Below are 25,486 nucleotides of genomic sequence, written 5' to 3'. Positions count from 1 at the left end.
ATTTAAACAGAATAAGAGAACCTTGTCCTTAATCAGAAGCCCAAAATACTGCTGAATAAAGAGAACATGTTCCACTGTAGGAGATTCTGTGGTATTTTAATAACAAAATCTGTATGTCATATCTTGATCCTGATAAATTACTCTCCCACTGACATCAATAGGAGTTCCATATATAGAGAGACTGCAGAATATTAGGTTTGAGAGATGTCATGCAAATCTTGGACCATAACTTTGCCTTCATCCTCCACCACCACAACTCTCCCCCACAAAACATTGGGTAGTGGTATGCAGTGATTCATAGCCGCAAATTGGGATTTGGGTGACTCTAAAGCCAGTATGTAAAATATGAATACAAAAGGGGGTCAGGGCTGTAGACTGGGGATACAGGCTCTGGGGTGGGGCTGAGGATGGGGGGTTTGAGGAGCAGGAAGGGTTTCCGTGTTTGGGGAGGCTAAGGGCTGGGGAAGGGGATTGGGGCACGGGGTTGGGACACAGATTTACCTCCAGCGGCTCCCGGTCAGCAGCGCAGTGGGGGTGCTAAGGCAGGCTTCCCTCCTGTCCTGGCACCGAGGACCGTACTGTGCCTTAAGCGGCCAGCAGCAGGTCCAGCTCCTTGACGGAGGTGCACAAGCAGCTCTGCGCAGCTCTCACCTGCAGGCGTCGTCCCTCCCAGTTCCCATTGGCTGGCCAATAGAAGTGTGGAGCCAGTGCTCGGGGTGGAGGCCGTGTGCGGAGCCCTGTGGTCCCCCTGCCTAGAAGCCAGACCTGCTGCTGGCCGTTTCTGGGCCAAGCATGGTGCAGGAGCAAGTAGGTAGTAGCCTGCCTTAGCTAGGCAGCACTGCTGATGGGACTTTTAATGTTCCGGTTGGCGGTGCTGACCAGAGCGACCCAGTGCCTGACATGCCGCGATCCAATACTGGGTCATGACCCGAACTTTGAAAAACGTTGCTTTAGGGGAAGGCAATTCCTCTCTCCTCCTCCATACAAAATTGTACCATATAGCCAGTTGAGCATGGCTGTACATGGGATGTGCATATATGTGAGAGAGAATTCCTTTCTGATTTCCAGTGATCAGTGTATACCCTGAAGCTTTAAAGTCTGATTAACCATATATAGGTAAGATAGAAGACCTTCTAATATTATCAGTAGTCATAGTAATACTACAACTTAGATTGTACTTTATGCTTACACTTTTTTTGACATTTGAATTTTAGCCAGTGCATGCAAATATCACAACACTCTGAGTAGTTTTCTTGCTGATCCTGTTTGTCTGTAGGTTTTCTGTGACGCTACTCCTGTAGTGACGTTTGAAAGTTGGCAGGTGCATCATCGGATCTTTGGAGTAGTGATTAAAGGCAGTTTTGCAACAATAAAATCCAGTTGACATTCAAGGTGAAGATTAATTTGCAAGATGGTCTTACAAGGGTGCTTTCAAAAGAATAGAATATAGATACAGTGAAGAAAACAATGAAAGCTATGCAATATATTTCAACATATGTGCTCTGATGTGTATTTGATATTTTATGTATTTATAAAATAAAAGTAAACAATTCCTAAGCAGAAGGTCAACAGTGGTACCATCTAAAGAGAATTCTTCAAGCCCTCTCTCTATGATAGCTTCCTAAAACTCATATGTCTTCAGGAGAACTACCATATGAAGTGTTCCGCCTGGGCCTGAGTTTTCTTACTCAGGCAAAATTTCCATTGAGTTACGAAACTGAGTCCTTAGCTGACCATAATGCAAACTACATTAATATTTTCTTGCAGTAGTTAATGGTAAATTCCATTTTGGATTTATGTGCTTCAGTTATTTGATTAACAGCTTCAGGAATGTGCTCCTTGCGTTCCTGACCTGTTTCTAGGTAGTTCAAATATTTCACAACCTCTCTCTTCCCCAAAATGGACAGCAGCATTTAAAGGAACCTGTGTATAAAGAAACACCTTAAATGGTCTACATGACATAGTTAAAGATTGTTTTGAAAGAAACTCTGTATTGGCAGTAAATGCTTTTAAGGACTTATCCTTTTATAAACCTGAGTATATGTGTGGGATGAAAGTTGGCTATACTAGTGTGATATGCTGCCAAGCTTCACTCTTTCTAGTGGAGTAAACATGCTATTGAGATTTTTCAGTGCTCTGCTTTGTAGGAAATGTAGCTGAAATATTGTTTTTAAAACTAATTTTTTTTGGATTTCCATAGCAGTCATGAGAGAGGGATGAAGAACAGTGATGGGTGATCTTGTTTAGAATGTGCAAATGTGCACCCCTTCCAGTGTTTTTCCTTCCCCTTCCATTTTTTTAATGGGAGGTCACCTGCAAACTGATTAGCAGAGGTACATTCTCAACTCACAGCTGAGGTTATCTTGCCCCTTGTGATAGACAGTACTGTTGCATGTGCAGCTGCTACTTTTGGCAATACTGAACATTTTGATCCTGCAGAAGACACTGCATTGAAAGGTACATCTGATATAGCTAAGGAAAAAATGTCTCTTTGGCAGCATGAACTAGATCCAAAAAATGTTTACAGGTTCACTTTTTCCATACTAACTATTAAATTACAAGTTCACACAGAAGCCTTAGGTGTATAGCTTGTTAAAAATAACAAACAGTAACAGGAAAGAGGAGTACAATAAAACCATTCATTTTCTGCAGCTGAAGTTAAAACTCTGACTCGGTTGTTGAAGTGTCTAAAGGTCAGAAATGATATGACTAGAGAAGACTTATTGTTATAAGTGCCAAGTTCACTTTGTTCCCTTGATAAGTGTCATATCACAATGCAAGCTGTGGAGCTTAATCAAATTAATTATAATGGGACGTGAAAGCAGTTCATTATCAGTGGCCATATTAACTGTCTGCTGATCAAAACATGCATTTTCTATGTATTTTCTTTTGCTAATCTGCTTTCTTATCTCCTAATTTGTTATTAGTTTTGCACATTTGTTGCTTTTTCTTAATGCTTTAATTCAGAGTTGTGGGTAGGAGTCTTTTGTTTGTTTTAAAATAAAACACCTTCACAGGATTTCATCAGCTCCTGAGATATTTTGAAGTAGAGTTTCTCCCTGATGTTTAAAATACTTTGTGCCTAAACTATATTCTAAATATAATGTTAAGGTTTTGTAAATTTTGGTGTGCTTTAAAAGAGATGGTGTTTCTAGAAATAGTGAAATTTGTTGCTTAAACAGAATTCAAGAGTTCACTCAGCAGAACCAATCCATGTCCAGTAGATAAATTGTGCATACTCTTTCCATGTTTTATGTGGTAAAAATTGGTGAGTTCTGCTGACTAATTCACAGAAGAAAATTGGTATTGATCTTGAGGAAATTGCCTTCTATTTTCCTCTACATATTGAATTTGATCATGAGATTTGTATGAATTAGTAAAATAAAGAACAAGATAATATAATGTAAGGAAGAACCTTGTGTTAGCAGGGCATTGGACTGAAAGGTTTAATAGATCTTTGAACTGTCTTCTTATCTTATGAGGAACTGAGACTAATTAGGGGTAGGAAAAAGGTACCTGTAAATTGCCAAAAGAAGACGAACAAATTTAGTATGGAACTTATCTGCAGCAATCAAAAGTATTAGCTAACAAAGTTTGCAATATGGTCAGGTAGGAATCTGCTCAGTCTCTTTGTTAACTTGGAATAGACTGTTAGCAAACATTCTTCACCTGTGGGCGTTGCAGGTAATTCACAAAGTAGATATGGTTGTCCTCCTGACTCAGCAACATTGCTGGAAGCAGGCAGAGCCCCCCCAGAACTAACTCAGACTGGCCACTTTTACTTTTGGACTAGATTGTTATATTTCTTACTCAGCTGCGCAGGGAGTATGGAGAAGTAGGCCCTTACTTACTTCCTGGTTTGGCAGTGTGAAGGGCTGGTTGTTCCAACCACCCTGAGAAGAGCAAAGACAGCTTGTCTGAGACTCACTCTTGCAAGCAAATGGGTGGAAAAAGTTAGATAGTGCACTCATCGCCAGGGTAACTGACCTGGCACAGTAAGGGGAATAAGATGCTTCACAAAAAAGATGTAATAACCATTCTCTCGTCTGATCCTAGGTTAGCTCTGTGCTGCCCCTTACTCTCAGTCAGATTGTAACATTACACATTCTAGCCCTTTCTTTCCACTCCTCTTCTATGGGTAGACATTGTTTTCAGCCTGGTCCCCATGCAGAGCTTATTGCAGAAGCAGACCTGGTTTATAGACATGACAATGAGCAAACTGCAGTGTAACAGTGGTTACAGAAATATGATTGTGTACTTAGTTAAGGTATAGGTACATCAGGGTGTGTCACATTACAGCGTGTGGAGGGGAGTTTTATTCATGAAGACAATACAAGATGAATGCACAGTGCAAATGAATAGTGAAAGATACTGGCTTTATTTTACCCTTAGAAAGAACAAATAAGTGACTCAGTTCTCTGGGACATGGGATATTTCTGACCTTAAAGTGACATCATGATTCAGTTTTTTTTAATATAATATATATTATAATTTAAACAAATAAGTCAGTTATTGTGGGTATCACAAAAGAGGTGAGTATTCAGGAGGCATTCAAATAACAGTAGGAAGGATTTTTTTCATAAATATGTTGACTTTCTGGACTGGATACCTTTTTACGATGACTTGTATTTGAGTGCTAGTAGTTTTATTGTGGTTGTACAACTTTGAATAAACCACCATTTCTGTATCTCCAAGAGATGGAAGCTAATGCTTATGTACACTAATGCTGGTTTACACAGAAGTACTGTTCCTAGTGTGCAGCAGTTTTAGTGCCAGGTATCATACAGCCACTTTCTGGAAATGAAAAAGGAGAGGGAGGGATAGCTCAGTGGTTTGAGCATCGGCCTGCTAAGCCTAGGGTTGTGAGCTCAATCCTTGAGGGGTCCGTTTAGGGATCTGGGAAAAAAATCTGTCCTGTTTATGAAGGCAGGGGACTGGACTCAATGACCTTTTGGTCCCTTCCAGTTCTATGAAATAGATATATCTCCATATAATAAAAAGAGTTGGTTTAAAAGAAAAATAATTCATGTTGAGGCATGTTTATTGTTTTCAGTAAAATGATAATTACATTTCTGAATTCATGCATATAGAGTGTACATTGATTGCAACAATCGAATGAATATTCTGGATCAGTTTGCTTATCATATTGTGGGTATTTATAGGATAATAAAATACTAGAGTTGCTCAGTAAAAAATGCAGAAAAATACAAAGCAAAACAAATACTTCAGTTGTAATTATCCATCACAGAGACGAAAATGCCCAACCAAAATCCTTAAGCAACACTAGATGCATTGTACAATATAGTAAATAATTAAAATTAACAATATACATTATATTATCTGCAGTGATGTTTTGCTGTAGATAAGTATACGTCAAAGACCCAAATAAATGACTCATCCAAAGTATTTGGTATGTGCATTGAATTGCATTCTAGCAAAGAAGTTAAGGCCTTAGTCTAAAAAAGCACTGACAATATATATTGTATAGTCAGTAGAACATACTGTCACCAAAACAGGTGTGTGTTGATAGTGCACTCTCAAACTGGTCATCTGTAACCATACAGCTTATGCCTTTTAACTTGAAGGCCCTTCCATAGTTCTGGTAGGAAGGATCTGTGAGGAAAAAGCTGCCGCATTCTCACTCTTGGCCCATAGTTACATACATACATATGGGATTGTCAGAAATTGGCTATATATGTCACATGCACACACGCACACAAAGCAATTCTTATTTTAACACATTTCTTAATTTGTATATTTCATGTTATAATATTCCATTACCATGCTGAATAAGAGGAGGTTAATCTTGGCTCCAGGTTTTCAGAAGTTGTCTCTGATTTTGTACCTTCACAGAATTATGGAAACAAATATTTACGGTGGCATTTTATAACACTTATGTATCCAAGAACCATATTGCACTCACAAAATGGTGTATTCAGTTGTTGAGTGCAGGAACAAAATGAGCCTTATCTTTGTGCACAGGTTGTGTGTTTTAGAGAACTCTGTTTCTGATTTGTGTGTAGTATAGTCCAAAAGTCTTCTGCCCTCTTCATTTTACTTATTAGGTAACAAATCTTGTGTTCATTTTTTGTCTTTTCAGATGACACTGGCTGCCCTAGTAGCCAATCAGTATCTCCTGTTAAGACTCCTTCTGATGCTGGAAACAGTCCAATTAGTTTTTGTACTGGCAGTGATGGAGACTATACCAAAAAGAAATGTAATGCTGGAACGGTGGGGGAAGGAAACCCACAGTCTGCGCGATATAAGAAGGAAACAAAGACAAACCCTGTAAAACCAGGTACGTGCATTTTAGATCATTTCATTTTATTAATTTCTCTTCAATGTGTACAATTTATTTTCAAAGTTTTCATCAGGCAGCACAGAGGATTTTGTTTATGTAGCTGGTGCTGGGCCCTTTATATATGATTAATTGCAAGATTTGAACAGCAGTAAAGAGTGGATCTTTTTAGTGACAACATAATAATTTGAGACCTTGCTATAATTTGTTTAAGACTGGATGTGATGTGAAATGTGCTGAAATGCATTTTTTTCTGTGTAGAAGAAGTTGCACATATTTTTGTTTGTTTTCGTATGTGACACATCCCTATAAATCATTCTGGGACTGGGATGGAAGGGGCTTTGCTTAACTTCTTTAAACACATGTTTTTTTCCATATCAAGCCTCTTTAAGCCAGTTTTTTAAAGGCATTTCGGCATCTAAAAATGCAGATAGAAACCTAGGGGTTTTTCAAAAGTGCCTAGGTGCCTAACTCCCATTGTTTTCAAAAATTCAGCTAGGCACCTATCTGTATGTTTTGGTTCCTAAATACCTTTAAATATCTCTCCCTTTGCTCATAAGTGCACCCTCAAATGTGGGTGGGTGTGATTTTAATGAGAGCATCCAAGAGGGTAATTTGGCTACTACTGTTTTCAGACACTAACTTAACTTAATAAAATGTGAAATAATAGATTTAATAAATGTGAACATCATTGGACATGAGGATTATGTGAGATCCCAAGTAAGGGAAATTGGGGTATGGGGAATGTTATGCAACATTACTGTTTACCTCCTTTTTAAATGGCTTTTGTGTGTTTGCCTTTTCAAAGGGCTTTTTTTCTTCATTTTTTCCATTGTGGAGTTGAGAGTTAAACGTAATTGTTAGTATGAGTTTTTTACCAAATGGTGAAATGTTTTAGCAGTAGTATTACATTCTAATAAGTGGAGTTGATGATTCAGTAGCCAAGGTCTGTTCTTTCTGAGCTCTGAATCAATGACCTAACATGGTTTTAGAGGACACTCTGTAACCAAGGTGATAGCTCTCAAATGAGGGGTTAAATTCAGTCTCTGATCACTTACGTTCATTAAAGATTTCTAAGGACCGGACTGGCCCTGCACCATTAAAATCAGTGGGAGCTTTCAGCGGACTTAAAATCAAGCCCTAGGTACTTACTGCGGGGTGGACTAGCTCAGGTGCACTCCCAGATTCCAGTTTGGAAAGGTATCTTCTATTTTAAATTCCACCTACAGCTCCAATTAGATATGGTAATTCACTTTCTTCCTGTCTTAGACTGTTGGTTTGAGGTGCTGTTAAGCAACTACAGTGTTATGCCCTGAAGGCAGCTGCAGTTCCTTTTGAGAACAAAGTGATTATGTATAATAGAATCATTTTGTGCCATAAGTGAATTGGGCAAGTCATTCAAAGCTTATATCATGTCATTACACTCTTGTTAAGCCACACTTTTAATGTAGTTTTCTTTAAACTCATTAAAACAATTTTGAAAATTGTTTTAATAAGTTTAAAGAAAAAAAAAACCTAGCAAGCAGGGCCGGCTTCAGGCACCAGCTTATCAAGCAGGTGCTTGGGGCGGCAACTCCGAAGCGGGGTGGCACTTTCAGGGATTTGGCGGCAATTTGGTGGAGGATCCCTCACTCCTGCCCAGAGTGAAGGACGTCCCGCTGAATTGCAGCAGATCGCAATCGCAGCTTTGCTTTTTTCTTTTTTTTTTTTTGTCTGCTTGGGGTGGCAAAGCAAGAGGCCTTGTGCCTTGAATTAAACTTTACCAGCCTCATAAGAAAAGCAAAATTATAACTGATTTTAGAGATCTCTAGAACAGCCTTACTATCACATCATAATGTCATGATTTTACAGTCCAGTATCTTGAAGTCTACCAGAGCTGAAGACAAAATGCCTGTTACTATTGGAAAAGGAAATTCCTGTCTTTCTAACATTCTGAGGTTTATATCTAACCCAAATGGCTCATGAGATATTGGACCTTTAACCTTACGCTTGGCCAGGAGTAAATATAATGAGAACCGTGGTGTCACAGACCTGTGTAATATTTGTTTGTGGGGGAGAGAAAGAAACATTTCTATGGCACATGTTTGTGTGGTGTTTTTTGTTTTGTTTAAATCAAGTGCCCTAGTGTGGAGGGTTGTTTGAGGTGGAGTGAATAGAGCACATGAGTTGGTCAAAGCTGCAAGATAAATAGTCCATTGAATGAAAGTTATGTGGATATGCATATAGTCAAAGGTAATATTTGTAGAACACTTCAGAAATCTTTTTGGATAAAGGCCCCTGTACATGTAAGATTATTAAGTTACTTGACACATTAACTAATTTTGTTGTTTCAAATTATTACATGTGCATTACAGTATGACATGAAGTTAATAGTCTCTTGCTAACACCTGGAAGCAGACTCCATTTGAGTTAAGTCTCTGCAGACTGACTTGCTTTGGATATTTAAATAAACTACTTTTTTTAATTGTGATAGTGCTTTGAGGAACAAGAACACGCGTTTTCTCCATATTTGTATCTTTGAGATCCCCACCCATTCATCCTGGAGAAACATTATTTTGTCCTCATTACAATTAACTTCTTCATGCAAGCAGATTGCCTATTTTGTGGCTGTCAGGGTCAGTACATAGGTGAGTCCACAATAACGTGTTCCTCTAGTAAGGTTGTAATCCTTGTCCTGAGAAATCAAGCACATCAGCTCTTGTGACGTGCCAGATCTCCACTGTGCGAGAGGCAGTAGCTGAGGTGGTACTTGATTCTTGGTTTCCTGTGCCACAGAAAGTACTTTCAAGCTCCTTTCACCAACTGCACCACACCTTTCTTGGTGAAATGAGATTGAATCTCTTCCTAATATTCTTGAAATGGAGAGAGATAGCTGAGCTCCATTCCCTTCCCTCTGGCTGTGGGGATTGAGGCAATGCTTGTTTAGCTCTGCTTTCCCTGTCTCTCTCGATGTGAGGTAGGTTCACTTCGTACACCCTGTCTGTGCAAGAGTTTCTGGTGATTCTCTCGCACAGAGAGATCTGACCCCATCCCAAGAAATTTATAATCTAATTGAATATAATATGCAGAGTGAGGGTAATGAAGAAACAATAAGAGGGAAGTGGGAGGAAGTATGAGGGTAACAGGAATAAGTCCATGTGATTACTTACATAATCTACTTATATGTACAACTTGGTGGTTCCCAGCCATTTGAAAGGATATTTTTAATTAAATATATAAATAACATCATTCCTCTCTCCCAACAATTCACACTGGTTTTATGAAGATAATATCTGTATGAGATTTACACAGAAGAGTAGCAGAACAGTGGTTGCTTATGGGGAGCTACAAATAAACCACCCCTAACACCACCTTAATTTACAGATATGCTGTGCTGAGCTAATCTTATGTAATTTATATATATATGTATCGTACTGCCACCTGATTGGGCATTTGTCCGTTGTGTTTTTTTCATTATATACCCAGGGAGTCCTTTATTCCAGCAGTAACACTCAAGCAAATATTTAGATAATTCCAGAAATCTCAATGTGGGATAGTCGTTAGATTGTGCTCTTGGGACTTCCCTAGCCTGTTCCCAGGCTGTTGTCCAACAATTGTTTTGTTGCTCTGACATTATCAGTTTCTCTCTACTGCCTACATTTGAAAAAGTCAAATGCAACGTGGGATCAGTTCCTGGAGCATAAGACACTAGCATATTGTAGTAAACCGTCTGTGGCTCTTGTCTAATAAAAATGTAAGTTTTAAGAATCCATTCATAATTTATGTTCCGTATCAGAGGGGTAGCCGTGTTAGTCTGGATCTGTAAAAGCAGCGAAGAGTCCTGTGGCACCTTATAGACTAACAGATGTATTGGAGCATGAGCTTTCGTGGGTGAATACCCACTTCGTCGGATGCATGCATAATTTATATTGTCTGCCTAGTGAACTACTCTTAATCCTCCAGTGCATTGTTGCTGCATTGTGATAAACCTGTGACTGAAAGTTTTGTATATTTAGAAATGTTACTTATTCATATCAGTTTATAATATATTGATTGTGCACTATGTCTGATTCAAACAAGTGTTATTATAGAAGAATTTCCAAACCAGTTTGAAAAAGGAAACCAATACCCCTCATTTAAAAGAAATTGGACAACACACAGATGAATGCGTGTGTTAGAATTTAAAATTTGCACTGAGTCTCTCAAGAAGGATGAGGAGAAACTGGCAATAAGTACTATGGCATTAATCCACATTGGCCTTCTTGGCAAAGTGTCACGACAGTTTTCATCTTAGGATTCATTTAATCTTATTTTGTTTTTCTCAGTAATAAAAAACAGTAGAAAATGTGTTGCAGAGAACAGTTCTGGCAGGAGAATGTCCTACAAGACACCTGATAAATCCCATCTCTAAATCCTGCAAGTCACATGAAAATCTTATTAAGAACATTGGCAGGTTTTTGTTCTTTTGAGTTCTGTGTCCTCTCACTTGTCCAAATTTAATGGGAACATTACTGTGAAATATTGTTTACTAGTGTAAATATGGCATTTGCAGTCAGGCCCTAAGTTTGGAACTCATGATAAATTTATAGAGACGTGATAAAAAAAGAGGAATTGGGGATTTACTGAATTAAAATATAGCTGAATTAAAATATAGCTGAATTAAAAATGCTTTTAAGCCATATACAGTATTTGCCTGTTAAAGTTGGACAAAGATACATTCAATTTTAAGTGTCTAAATATTGGTAATTGTAGACTGGCACATAGGTCTAGTGGGAGTGCTCTTCATTTCTGCTCAGAAAATCAAGACCTATGGTTTTGCTTTCAAAGTATCATGGACATCTTCAGTCCAGCGTAGGAGGGAGATTCCTTTTGGAGCTAATCACTTAGTACCAGAAATAGCTAAAATAATCTTTGTTGAGCAATATGAGGCACAGGTACCCACTTCTGTCCCTGAAGATCAGCTGTGCTTCCTCCACAGCAATTCTCGGTAGTTATTTCTTCAGCTAGGGAAGGAAGTTTCTTCCTTTCATTGGGTGGAAAGATTGTAACTATAGTTGTGTCAATAGATCATGGTGACGTTAAGGACATTTTGGACATTGTAGTGACCAGTGGTCCAATAATAACAATGATTTAGAATTGAGCCTTGTCATTCATCAGCTTTTTTTTCTTGAAATAGGTGTGGACTGCATCACACCAGAATCAATTAATCTGTAATGGCAGTGTGCACTTGCCCTATTCCTGCTCTGTCTCTGATACCTATATGCTGCTAGTTCAATCCTATGCAGGTCACATGAATGAGTGAAAGGCTTAATGATCCTTAGCTATTTTAAAATGTCATTCAACTTACCGTTACACTGAGTAAATGTTACACTTACTGTGCAGTGTTGTTATGATCCGTTCTACTTCTACTGGTGTTGTCAAGTAACAAGTTATTTTAATGAGGTGGTAATAAACTATCCAAAGTGTAACTGGTAAAGTTCATGGTGTTTGATTTGTGAACTGTATGGGGGAAAGTGTTTCCTATTTTGATGGGGATTTATCTTTGGGGGTCTAGGGTTGTGTTTTACCTCCACATGAGTGAATACCAGTCTAGAGTCAAGTCACCTCTATATTGACTGTGGATACTCAGAGGCTGTGCCCCATCAACTAGCACTGTAACGTTACGGAAAGGGCAGAACAACATTTCCATGAGCTGGAGGACGAGGAAGGGACAGTTTCCCTAAAGTGTTGGTTTTTTGAGCTCTTGTTATAACAGTCATGAAGAGGGTAGACAGGAGACTGGGTTATTAACATTTAACAGTCCTGCTGATTTCATCTGGTGCCTCATCATTGGGAACACAGGACAGTGGCTGCCTGGGACTCTACTTTTTGGTCCAGGCCATTCAAAGCAAGGGTAGTGGCTAATAAGTCCATCACTATCCAAGAGTGAATCATTGAAAAGGCCCCTAATTTAGTTTATATTGTGGACACCTGGCTGGATAATTCAGATAATCCTTTGTCAGCTTCCTCTGCTTCACATGATAAGACAGAAGTAGTAACATCTGACTCCAGAACGTAGGTGCCCCATTCCAAAAACAGAATAGTTTGTATGTATCCAGATTGTCTGTAAATCCTAGGAGAGGATTATATTAGGAACAGTTCTGATACATAGATTGCCATGAAGAACCTTACATTTCTCATGGTCATAAAACTGTAGAATGACAGGTTTGTTTTCCGAATGGGGCGGGAAAAGAAGCTGTTTTAATAATGGCTTTATACGACAGCATTTGTATCTTGCATTTAGGTTGCTTTTGTTTGTTCTCAGTTTGTTGCACATTTCTGCAAACAATGGAAAAAATAATAGAACTGTGTCTGCTTTTCAGACTAAAGACACAGAATGTCCTAGTTTGAATAGATGCTTTGAAATGGGAATGGTTCCATTGTTCCTTCATAATAGCGAGTTGTGCTTTCACTATCATGTTGAAATGCATTTTAAAATCCTGCCAGTGCTCATTAGGAAATGTATAACTATATTCTAAAAGCAGGGTCATTCTGTTTTATTGTGAAATTAACATATCTAAAAGACTGTACTTAGGGTGTAGCCTTGCTGTTTTCCCCCAATTTGATCCATAAAATAAATTATTGTGCTTGATTTTATTTGCAAATTCAAAGGGGCTGGAGTGTGGAGGGGCAGGGAGACTGATTATAAAATACATCACTTTCTATTGTCATTTATTTTACAGTACTTAGTAACCTGTTTTAATGTTTCTGCATTTCAAGAGCACTGTCATCTGAAGGAGGTATAATTGTGAACAATGGAATATCAAAGAGCATAGTATTTGGTCATAAATCTGAGCTTTGATTTGGGCATGCACTTTGGCTCCTATCCTGCAAACACTTGTGCATAAGCTTAACTTTACTTGTGTACAAAAGTTTGGACGATCAGTGCCTAATTCCTGGGAGCAGTCAAAATAGTTAAATATTGGATGGTATAAAATGTTAGAACACTTAGTGCTGATCTGAAAATTGAAATTGCAATCAGACCCAAGTTAAGTCTACTCCCAATATTTACTTAAATATAGGTTTTATAACAAAAAACATGGAAGATGGGTTGAATGACATAAGGGATTGATTGGTAAGGGTATATGGAACCTCTTGCCTGTGGTCATTGGTTTACAAACATACTCTCTGAGTCTCAGACATTTTGATTTAATAATAATTAGTGTGTAAGCCAGGATCTGAATGAGCTCTCCCCTAACATCTGAAACTGGGGTGGGGTCGGGGGACACTTCAGGAGCAGACTGTATTTGCATAGATTCACCTACTCTGCCTCGGTGATCAGCAGACAGAGCTGCTTTGCCAAAGGGATCAGTTTTGGCTGGTTTTGGGTTACAATTCAGTTTACAATTCCATCCCTGAAACCAACAGCCAACTGCAACCAGACATTGTCATCACGAACAAGGACTAGGAGAAGATCACGATGGTGGACGTTACAGTGCCCTTCGAGAACAGGACGCCGGCCTTCCGCGATGCCCAAGCTCAAAAGGTGGAGAAATATTCTCCTCTGACTGAAACCTTGAGAGCTAGGGGTTACCAGGTTCAGACACACGTGCTGATCTTCGGAGCCCTGGGCACATGGGACCCCAGTAATGAGTGCGTGTTAAGAGAATGCAGAATCGGTCAGTGCTATGCTTGGCTGATGCGGCAACTCATGGTGTCAGACACAGTCAGGTGGTCAAGGGACATCTACATAGGACACATCACCGAGGGATGAGCTGAAGTGCTGATGAGAAGCACAGTCGGGAAAGTAACTGAAATACTTTCCTCATGGATTGTATTTTCTAAACAGACAACCTACTCTAATTCTCAATTACTGAGGGGCAATCTTCACTCATTGATATATTTGCTTTCCAACCCAACTCTCTGTACAACTTATCATGAGCGATGTACCCAAATACTTGAATGCTAGTATCTAAACTGTATTCTTCAATTTATTCACCTAGATTTGGGTTATTGCTGATTAATCGCTATATGTGTCTTGTGACTTTAAAAACAAACTTTGTATTTATGGATAATCTAAGCACTATACCCAAATGTACAGACACTCTTTTCTTAACCTGTGTACTATATACTTTTTTTAACATTAACTTTAATAAAAAATTTAAATGTGAATGCAGGGGTAATGAACTGTTGTTATCCTTATTATATATTATATGTATATTATATATACAGCAGAACTGTACCTAGAATGTCCTGAATGAAGGGGTGACCATTAACTGAACCTCACTTGCTAACCTGAGGGTAGAGGTGCCAAATCCCAGTGTAAGCAGGAGAGGATGGGGACAGGTGTTCCTACCTGATCATGTGGACTCTGTTTAAAGAGTCCTAAGCACCATTTGACCCTCCCCTCTCCCGTGTTTAAAGACAGAGATGATGAGATTCAAACATGATCAACTAGTTTCTCTTCATTAGTTGCTAGAGGTGTAATCACTGATGATCTAGAGGCTAAGCCTTGATTTGGTGTGGGGACAGTGTTGTGGTGAAAGAGAACAAAGAGCCAACACCTCAGAGGTTCCCCACTCCCCAGTGAAATCCCTAAGAGCTGAAATCCCTAAGAGTTGGGCTAAATAGTGGACCCTCAAAATGTGGCAGTGAGTGGCAAGCAGCAGTGGTAACGGTGGCAGAGATAACAGCAGTGGCAGAGTATAGAGGCTAGGGGCAGCAGAGGGAGCATCAGCAACAGAACATGAGCCAGCTGCAGAGGTAGCAGCAGTAGCAGAGACATTGCTTGATGCATTGCCCCCTCCCCTTTCATATGTGGAAGGTGAACCCACAAGAATGTACCTCTGAACTCTGGGTTCTTGCTGACCAAGGAGACCCAACTATGAGTGGGGTGCAGTGGAGGGAAAAGGGAAGTGGCATGTTAAAGGGTCATTAGTTTGTTGGACTTTGATATCACAAAGTGGCAGACTGAGACAAATGTCATTGGCATGTATTGTGCAGTGGGTGTTTCTTATGGTTGCATGCTTTCAAATTGTGGTTGTGGTCTTTTCCCAGATTAATGAATTGTTCCCTTTTCATACAAGTTTTCTCCTGGTATACACAGACTCAGTGCTTGCAAGCTGGGAAGTATTGCCTCCAGGAGGCACCCAGGAATGGTGTTCAGTTTTCCCAGATTACTGGGTGGGGACTCGAGCTGGTTCTGTTTTGTGTCGCTGAGAGGAACCTTTAGATACTGAACCTGGCTCTTGTTGCTGCTGACTCCACCTGGCAGATGGGTGTACAAGTGTTTTGCTGATGTGGTTGTTTGTATTCACAAGTGGTGGTGTAATGATTAGGGGAGTCTGAGAGTAATAGAGGTGAGTGAATTCCAGGTTCACTGAGTCAAAGCCAGCTGTGTTATGTTTATCTTGAGTACTAGATTTCTTACTGTGCTCAGTGTTTAGAAGAGAACAATATGTATACTGATCAACTGTTCATGATTTTGGGGGGCTTCCTAGCTGCTTTTTAGAATGTCTGCTTTGCAGTAAAAAGAGAGAGAGCTCCAACATATGCCATGCGTCTTAAAATGATTATGTGCTTTGCTTGTTTAAAGTGTGTACACCCCAATTGTGGGCATAACAGAGACATCGGAAATAGCCCTAAGTAGAAACATAATGTCATCCAAAGTTTGTTCCCCCTAGAATTTTCTCTTGTTGTTCTCTCCAATTTGTGTGTGGACATGGAGCTGTGCAAAAAACTGATTATCCAATTGTTTATACAAAACTGGAAGAGCTTTAAGAGAGAAATTGGGACAGACCCACCCCAGAATAGCCTATTTCCTAGTAGTTAGAGCATTCCCCTTAGAGGAAGGAGATTTAAGTTTAAGGCCTGATCCAGGGTGAAGATTCAAACTTGGATCTCCTATATCTCAGGTGAGTGCCCTAACCACTGGACTATTGCATCTAGCTAGCACTATTTTACCAATTCGCTAAATATTTCGGTTGACTCCAAACTGCATTTTTTGGTGAAAAAATATTTTGGCCAAAAACGTTTGCCTAGCTGTAGCACGGACTTCAAAACCAGATGCAGAATGATAAAGTTTGTCAGGTCCTGTCTACCACATTGTCCAGCTAACAAATACGTTGTAAAACAAATATTTTTGACATTGCTCTTTTTTGCTTGTTTCCTTTCCTCTCATTTTGGCCCTTCTCAAAATGGACGATGTCCATTCATAAAGCCAGGTGGTGCTTTCAGTTAATGCTGCATGCAAAGAGCCCTGCTACACATTTTACTGATAGGCTCGATTTTACTTTCACGTCTGTTGCTATGGAGCTGTGTAGATTTGCTTACTTGACCTGCTAACGCAATGAGTTATTAAAGGCTCCGTCTCCATGGATACACCAGTATGAAACTATATTCAACAGAGAAATTAAGATACACATCTCTCTTCAAAAGTAAAAGATACAGTGCTTTGGGATAAGGCTGTGCTCTTGACTGTTCCCCAGGCTTGTAAATATGAGGATAGATAACATTACAGTAAAGGATTAGAATAATAGAATCATAGAATATTAGGGTTGGAAGAGACCTCAGGAGGTCATCTTGTCCAATCCCCTGCTCAAAGCAGGACCAACACCAACTAAATCAATTCTATGTGTACCTCTTTATGTGCAAGGAGTCGCTGTGTATCATAGAATCATAGACTATCAGGGTTGGAAGGGATCTCAGGGGGTCATCTAGTCCAAACCCCTGCACAAAGCCGGACCAACCCGAACTAAATCATAACTGTTCACACACTGAGAGAAGCACAGACAGCAGGAAGTCATTGGACTTAAAGCCCAGGTTGTGACTGGCTCAAATGGCTGCTGAGCGGTGAAGAACTTTACCCTCCCCATCTCACTTGTGCTGCTGCTCTGGTGCTAACAGCAGCTTCTGCAGGCCCAGGATGCTGATAAGGCAGCAGAGGGATATGTGGTCAAGACCTGCCCCCTTCACAGTGACTGGCAGAATAGAGCTGACACAGTGGAGGCAGCAATCTGCTCCCCCAGAATGAATGGAGCAGACTGCACTCTCCACCACGCGTGAAGAGTGGCACTATGACAGAGTGTGCCTCTTTGAGACAGGCTTTCTCCAGTGCTCCTCGTAGAGCAGTGCCACTCTACCATGCGGACCTTTAAGTCACCACAAGCATTTTCCTCTTTTAATAATCTCAGATGTATTTCTCACATAGGCAAAGAAATGACTTTTCCTGGCTGTCTGCACGTGACAGTGACCCTGTGCCAGCCATTAAGGCATTAGGTTTGCAAGTATGTTTGCTTTTTTTTTTAAAAAGAGACTAGGTGGTCTTCCAGTGTGGTCCTCAGGACATTCCACTTTATTTAACCTCGTCAGCACAACTGTTGTGCATCCACCGCCTGGAACAGCCATCAGACAGTTACAAGATGCAGTACCTAGGGAAAGGAATAACGTTTTAATTCCCAGCCAGCTAGTCCAGTAAAGCATTGGCACTGCTCAGTTTTCAGACCTGACTGTCCAAAGAGATTTTTGGCTAATATGAAACACAAGCAGAGAGGACTGTAACAGAGCTAACAGTGATTATTAAGGGGTCTTCTCTATTTGATTTCTAAGTAATTTAGCAGATTATCTCCCCAATTTAAGTACACAAATCAAACTAATCCTACAAATGTTGCCATATTTCAAACTATGAGTGAATAGTCCTTTTAAATCCTCTGACAGAAAAATCTGTATGTTTAAAAATTAGTTTTTCCAAAGTAGTTGAGTTGCTATTCACGACCATAGTTAGTTCACATCGAGTTTCACTTTCATGTTCATGGCTGCCAGCTCAGCCATAAATCCAATTGTATCAAGATAAGACTGAAATTTAAACCTATTTTTGTTTTTTTACTTCCTATCAGTAATAATTACGCTGCTAAAGGGGGCCTGGTTTTCAGAGGTGCTGAGTACCTGCTGTTGTTCACCTCAGTTCAAATTGTGGGTGCTCAGCACTTCTCCAAATCAGGCGCTCAATATTTTTTCCTTAGTCTAGTTACTATCTGTCATAAACAGATAGCTAAGGGTTAATGTCTCTTTCACCTGAAGCACCTGACCAGAGGACCAATCAGGAAACCGGATTTTTTCAACTTTGGGTGGAGGGAATTGAGTGTCTAAGGTCTTTGTTTTCTGGCTGCCTGCCTTCTCTGAGCTTTGGAGAAGTACTTTCTACCTTCTAGTCTTCTGTTTCTAAGTATAAGAACAAAGAGATCAGATAGTAAGTTCTATGGTTTTCTTTTCTTTGGTATTTGCATGAATATAAGTGCTGGAGTGCTTTGATTTGTATTCTTTTTGAATAAGGCTGTTTATTCAATATTCTTTTAAGCAATTGACCCTGTGTTGTATCATCTATATACAGAGAGAACATTTGTACTTATTTTTCTTTCTTTTTATATAAAGCTTTCTTTTAAGACCTGTTGGAGTTTTTCTTTACTTCAGGGAAATTGAGTCTGTACTCACCAGGGAATTGGTGGGAGGAAGAAATCAAGGGGAGATTTGTGTGTTGGATTGCTAGCCTGACTTTGCATTCCCTCTGGGGGAATAGGAAAGTACTTTTTGTTTCCAGGACTGGAAGCAGAGAGGGGGAGTCACTCTGTGTAGTTTCACAGAGCTTGTGTCTGTGTATCTCTCCAGGAGCATCTGGAGGGGGGAAGGGAAAAAGGATTATTTCCCTTTGTTGTGAGACTCAAGGGACTTGGGTCTTAGGGTCCCCAGGGAAGGTTTTTCAGAGGGACCAGAGTGCCCCAAAACACTCTAATTTTTTGGGTGGTGGCAGCAGGTACCAGGTCCAAGCTGGTAACTAAGCTTGGAGGTTTTCATGCTAACCCCCATATTTTGGACGCTAAGGTCCAAATCTGGGACTAAGGTTATTACATGAGTGGCAGCTGGTGGGAGATAGACAGAACCCAGAAGCCAGTAGAAATATTATATTTTTCTTTTCTCTGCTAAGGGCTTTTTAGCAGAGAGAAGCAGTTGGTTTTAAAAGGGAACCAGAGAGAAATTTTTTTTTTCTGCTCTCTCTGGCAGTTTGTGGCTTGCATGTTAAGCAGAAGTCGTTAAGGACTATTAACAGTCTTTTGTCACACAATAGCACTCCCATTGAGAGTCATACCAGCACTATATGAATGCAAATAAAGTGGTTTTTCAGGTTTACTTGACATTGAAGATTAGCTAAAGGCACTGTTGCTAGGCAGACTTCAGGAGGCAACCGAGAACCTGCAGTTCAGAAGATAAACACCGCAGGGCACCCCAACACAAGAAAACAGGAATCATGACTTCTAAGGCAAAAATTGAGGCCCAAGAGCAAGTCAGAGAAGCTGAACACAGGCGACAACTGGAAATAAAACAAACAGAGATGGAAATAAGAGAAAGAGAAAGAGAGGCGGCCCACCGCCGAGAAATGGAAAAACAACAAAAAGAAAATGAAGAGAAGGAAAAACAGAGAAAACATGAACTGGAGTTGGCAAAAGCTGGGCTGCATGTGCCAGCCAACCCTAACAACCCGGCGCCAAATATTGCTCTACAGCACAGGAAATTTCCCACCTACAAGGCAGGTGATGACACCGAGGCCTTCTTGGAAAATTTTGAAAGAGCCTGTCTTGGGTACAGCATTCCCGAAGACCAGTACATGGTAGAATTGAGGTCACAGCTCAGTGGACCTTTAGCAGAGGTGGCAGCTGAAATGCCTAAGCACCAAATGAATGACTATAAACTTTTTCTAACCAAGGCCAGATACAGGATGGGGATAACCCCAGATCATGCCCGTCGGCGCTTCAGAACCCAAAAGTGGAAACCAGAGGTGTCATTTCCCAAACACGCCTACTACATTGCAAAAAACTATGAGGCCTGGCTAACAGGAAACAACATTCAAACCTTGGAAGAACTGAACCTCCTCATACAAATGGAGCAGTTCTTGGATGGTGTTCCTGAAGACATCACACGGTACATACAAGATGGAAATCCCAAAGATATCGCTGAGGCGGGGGAGATTGGAGCCAAATGGATGGAACTGGCAGAAAGCAAAGAAGCTACTGTCAAGGGGAACGATTACCCCAGGGGGCACACAGACCATAAACCCTACCACCGAGGACAGCCAAAGACCCCACATACCACCCAAGTAAAGCCACAGATACCCTACCCTTCAACCTCACCAGTCTCCAGTAACTCACCTCGGCCCAGTGACCCATCAGATGGAAGATGCTTTAAGTGTAATGAACTGGGACATATCAAGGCCAACTGTCCAAAGAACACCATGCGAGTGCAATTCATTACACCACCATCACACCAAAGATCCCCAGGCCCGGATGCCTCTCAAATACCCTTGGAGCGAAGGGAAAATTTGAGAGTGGGCGGAAAGAAGGTTACTGCGTGGAGAGACACGGGGGCACAAGTGTCAGCTATCCACCAATCCTTCGTTGACCCCAAATTCATCAACCCAAAGGCCAAAGTTACAATTTACCCCTTCATGTCACAAGCTGTAGACTTGCCTACAGCTCAACTGCCTGTCCAGTACAAAGGCTGGTCAGGAATGTGGACTTTTGCAGTCTATGACAATTATCCTATCCCCATGCTACTGGGGGAAGACTTCGCCAACCAGGTGAGGCGGGCCAAGAGAGTGGGAATGGTTACACGTAGCCAAACCAGGCAAGCTTCCAGACCCATTCCTGTTCCTGAACCGTCCACAGAGGCCCCGTCTGTGTTACCAGAGACCCAGACAGAGGTAGTGGAACCGGATTCCATGCCTACCACTGAAACAGCCACAGCATCTCCAGTCCCAGGCCCGGAACTGGAACAGCAACCAGCACCAGCAAGTGCAACTACATCTTCAAACTCAACGCCAGAGGGCGCCAGCGAGCCAAAACTGGCAGAAGAAACAGACAGCCATACCCAAAAGGCTCAGCCAGAGCCTGAAATACCCTCAGGTGCACCAGCGGAGAGCGGTTCACCAGCAACGGAAACAACCCCATCACCTACATCGCTTCCAGAGGGACCAAGCCCAAGTCCACAGTCTGAGGAAGAACTGGTGACCCCAGCCTCAAGGGAACAGTTCCAGACTGAGCAGGAAGCAGATGACAGCCTTCAGAAAGCTTGGGCGGCGGCACGGAGCACCCCACCGCCTCTCAGCTCTTCTAATCGATCCCGGTTTGTTATAGACCAAGGACTTTTATACAAGGAAATTCTTTCTGGTGGACACCGGGAAGAATGGCAGCCGCAAAAACAGTTGGTGGTTCCAACTAAGTACCGGGAGAAGCTCTTAAGCTTAGCCCATGATCATCCCAGTGGCCATGCTGGGGTGAACAGAACCAAGGACCGGTTGGGGAAGTCCTTCCACTGGGAGGGGATGGGCAAGGACGTTGCCAAGTATGTCCGGTCTTGTGAGGTATGCCAAAGAGTGGGAAAGCCTCAAGACCAGGTCAAGGCCCCTCTCCAGCCACTCCCCATAATTGAGGTCCCATTTCAGCGAGTAGCTGTGGATATTCTGGGCCCTTTCCCAAAAAAGACGCCCAGAGGAAAGCAGTACGTACTGACTTTAGTGGACTTTGCTACCCGATGGCCAGAAGCAGTCGCTCTAGGCAACACCAGGGCTAACACTGTGTGCCTGGCCCTAACAGACATCTTTGCCAGGGTAGGTTGGCCCTGCGACATCCTTACAGATTCAGGGTCTAATTTCCTGGCAGGGACCATGGAAAAACTGTGGAAAACTCATGGGGTGAATCACTTGGTTGCCACCCCATACCACCATGAAACCAATGGCCTGGTGGAAAGGTTCAATGGAACTTTGGGGGCCATGATACGAAAATTCATCAACGAATTCTCCAATAATTGGGACCTAGTGTTGCAGCAGTTGCTGTTTGCCTACAGGGCTGTACCACATCCCAGTTTAGGGTTTTCACCATTTGAACTTGTGTATGGTCACGAGGTTAAGGGGCCATTACAGTTGGTAAAGCAGCAATGGGAGGGGTTTACGCCTTCTCCAGGAACTAACATTCTGGACTTTGTAAGCAACCTACAAAGCACCCTCCGACACTCTTTAGCCCTTGCTAGAGAGAATCTAAAGGATGCTCAGGAAGAGCAAAAGGCCTGGTATGACAGACATGCCAGAGATCGGTCCTTCAAGGTAGGAGACCAGGTTATGGTCTTGAAGGCGCAACAGGCCCATAAGATGGAAGCATCATGGGAAGGGCCCTTCACGGTCCAAGAGCGCCTGGGAGCTGTAAACTACCTCATAGCATTTCCCAATTCCTCACTAAAGCCTAAAGTGTACCATGTTAATTCTCTCAAGCCTTTCTATTCCAGAGACTTACAGGTTTGTCAGTTTACAGTCCAGGGAGATGATGCTGAGTGGCCTGACGGTGTCTACTACGACGGGAAAAAAGACGGTGGCGTGGAAGAGGTGAACCTCTCAACCACCCTGGAACGTCTGCAGCGGCAACAAATCAAGGAGCTGTGCACTAGCTTCGCCCCATTGTTCTCAGCCACCCCAGGACGGACTGAACGGGCATACCACTCCATTGATACAGGTAATGCTCACCCAATCAGAACCCCACCCTACCGAGTGTCTCCTCATGCCCAAGCTGCTATAGAACGGGAGATCCAGAACATGCTACAGATGGGTATAATCCGCTCATCTACCAGTGCATGGGCATCTCCAGTGGTTCTGGTACCCAAACCAGATGGGGAAATACGCTTTTGCGTGGACTACCGTAAGCTAAATGCTGTAACTCGTCCGGACAACTATCCAATGCCACGTACCGATGAGCTATTGGAAAAGTTGGGACGTGCCCAGTTCATCTCTACAATAGACTTAACCAAGGGGTACTGGCAAGTACCGCTAGATGAACCTGCCAAGGAGAGGTCAGCATTCGTCACCCATGCGGGGGTGTATGAATTCAATGTCCTTCCTTTCGGCCTTCGAAATGCACCCGCCACCTTCCAGAGGCTGGTAGATGGTCTACTAGCTGGACTGGGAGAATTTGCAGTTGCCTACCTCGATGATGTGGCCATTTTTTCAGACTCCTGGCCCGAACACCTACTACACCTGGAAAAGGTCTTTGAGCGCATCAGGCAGGCCGGACTAACTGTTAAGGCCAAAAAGTGTCAAATAGGCCAAAACAGAGTGACTTACCTGGGGCACCAGGTGGGTCGAGGAACCATAAACCCCCTACAGGCCAAGGTGGATGCTATCCAAAAGTGGCCTGTCCCAAAGTCAAAGAAGCAGGTCCAATCCTTCTTAGGCTTGGCCGGATACTACAGGCGATTTGTACCCCACTACAGCCAAATCGCTGCCCCACTGACCGACCTGACCAAAAAGACCCAGCCAAATGCCGTTAAGTGGACTGATGAGTGTCAAAAGGCCTTTACCCAACTTAAGGCAACGCTCATGTCTGACCCTGTGCTCAGGGCCCCGGACTTTGACAAGCCATTCCTAGTAACCACAGATGCATCTGAGCGTGGTATAGGAGCGGTGCTCATGCAGGAAGCAACAGATCACAACTTCCATCCTGTCGTGTTTCTCAGTAAGAAACTGTCTGAGAGGGAAAGTCACTGGTCAGTCAGTGAAAAGGAATGCTATGCCATTGTGTACGCCCTGGAAAAGCTACGCCCATATGTTTGGGGACGGCGGTTCCAACTACAAACTGACCATGCTGCACTAAAGTGGCTTCATACTGCCAAGGGGAACAACAAAAAACTTCTTCGTTGGAGTTTAGCTCTCCAAGATTTTGATTTTGAAATTCAACACATCACAGGAGCTTCTAATAAAGTTGCTGATGCACTCTCCCGTGAGAGTTTCCCAGAATTCAGTAGTTAAAAAGTGTTCTTAAACTGTAGAAGTCTGTTAGTTATATACTTAGGAGTATATGTAAAGGTGTATGTGTTGTATTAATCTGTTTATTTTCAAGTTCTAGAAGGAAATCGCCGCCAGTGAGCTTCCCCACTGTCTGCAATTTGGGGGGCGTGTCATAAACAGATAGCTAAGGGTTAATGTCTCTTTCACCTGAAGCACCTGACCAGAGGACCAATCAGGAAACCGGATTTTTTCAACTTTGGGTGGAGGGAATTGAGTGTCTAAGGTCTTTGTTTTCTGGCTGCCTGCCTTCTCTGAGCTTTGGAGAAGTACTTTCTACCTTCTAGTCTTCTGTTTCTAAGTATAAGAACAAAGAGATCAGATAGTAAGTTCTATGGTTTTCTTTTCTTTGGTATTTGCATGAATATAAGTGCTGGAGTGCTTTGATTTGTATTCTTTTTGAATAAGGCTGTTTATTCAATATTCTTTTAAGCAATTGACCCTGTGTTGTATCATCTATATACAGAGAGAACATTTGTACTTATTTTTCTTTCTTTTTATATAAAGCTTTCTTTTAAGACCTGTTGGAGTTTTTCTTTACTTCAGGGAAATTGAGTCTGTACTCACCAGGGAATTGGTGGGAGGAAGAAATCAAGGGGAGATTTGTGTGTTGGATTGCTAGCCTGACTTTGCATTCCCTCTGGGGGAATAGGAAAGTACTTTTTGTTTCCAGGACTGGAAGCAGAGAGGGGGAGTCACTCTGTGTAGTTTCACAGAGCTTGTGTCTGTGTATCTCTCCAGGAGCATCTGGAGGGGGGAAGGGAAAAAGGATTATTTCCCTTTGTTGTGAGACTCAAGGGACTTGGGTCTTAGGGTCCCCAGGGAAGGTTTTTCAGAGGGACCAGAGTGCCCCAAAACACTCTAATTTTTTGGGTGGTGGCAGCAGGTACCAGGTCCAAGCTGGTAACTAAGCTTGGAGGTTTTCATGCTAACCCCCATATTTTGGACGCTAAGGTCCAAATCTGGGACTAAGGTTATTACACTATCAGATTATTAATAACTGAAGATAACACAGAACTGATTATTTGAGGCTGGAAGGTGTTCAGTGCTTGTATTTTATGGTAGTGTTAAAAAAGAAAATAGCTTTCTCTCCTGTTGTGTGGATAACATATGCATATAGCTCCCATTAGCCCTAATTTGAATGACGCATGTAGAGTAAAAAATTTAGTCACTTAGGCTCAGATTAGTAAAGGTATTTTGGCATTGCTCTGCTCCACTTAGCATTACAAGGTCTATGGCCCAGATCCTTAAAGTTACTTAGATGTCTGTCTGCCTCTTTAAGCACTATTGTATTAAGTTAGATGGAATACATGGGCCAAGGCTGTTAACAGAACCCAGTCACTGTTCAACATTAA

General features: G+C 41.8%; 1 protein-coding gene across 3 annotated transcripts in view; it reads left to right on the top strand.

The window, feature by feature from the left end:
* SYBU (syntabulin) overlaps positions 1-25,486 on the top strand; it is a 63,441-nt gene that overhangs the window by 11,129 nt on the left and 26,826 nt on the right. For all 3 annotated transcript variants that reach the window (XM_050940882.1, XM_050940881.1, XM_050940879.1), the window contains exon 3: positions 6,101-6,298. In XM_050940882.1, coding sequence (XP_050796839.1) covers positions 6,101-6,298 — 198 coding nt within the window. The remainder of the gene's footprint in view (positions 1-6,100; positions 6,299-25,486) is intronic.

Source organism: Gopherus flavomarginatus, chromosome 2 (genome assembly GCF_025201925.1).
Source record: "Gopherus flavomarginatus isolate rGopFla2 chromosome 2, rGopFla2.mat.asm, whole genome shotgun sequence".
NCBI lineage: Eukaryota > Metazoa > Chordata > Testudines > Testudinidae > Gopherus > Gopherus flavomarginatus.
This window is presented reverse-complemented; position numbering and strand designations above follow the sequence as displayed.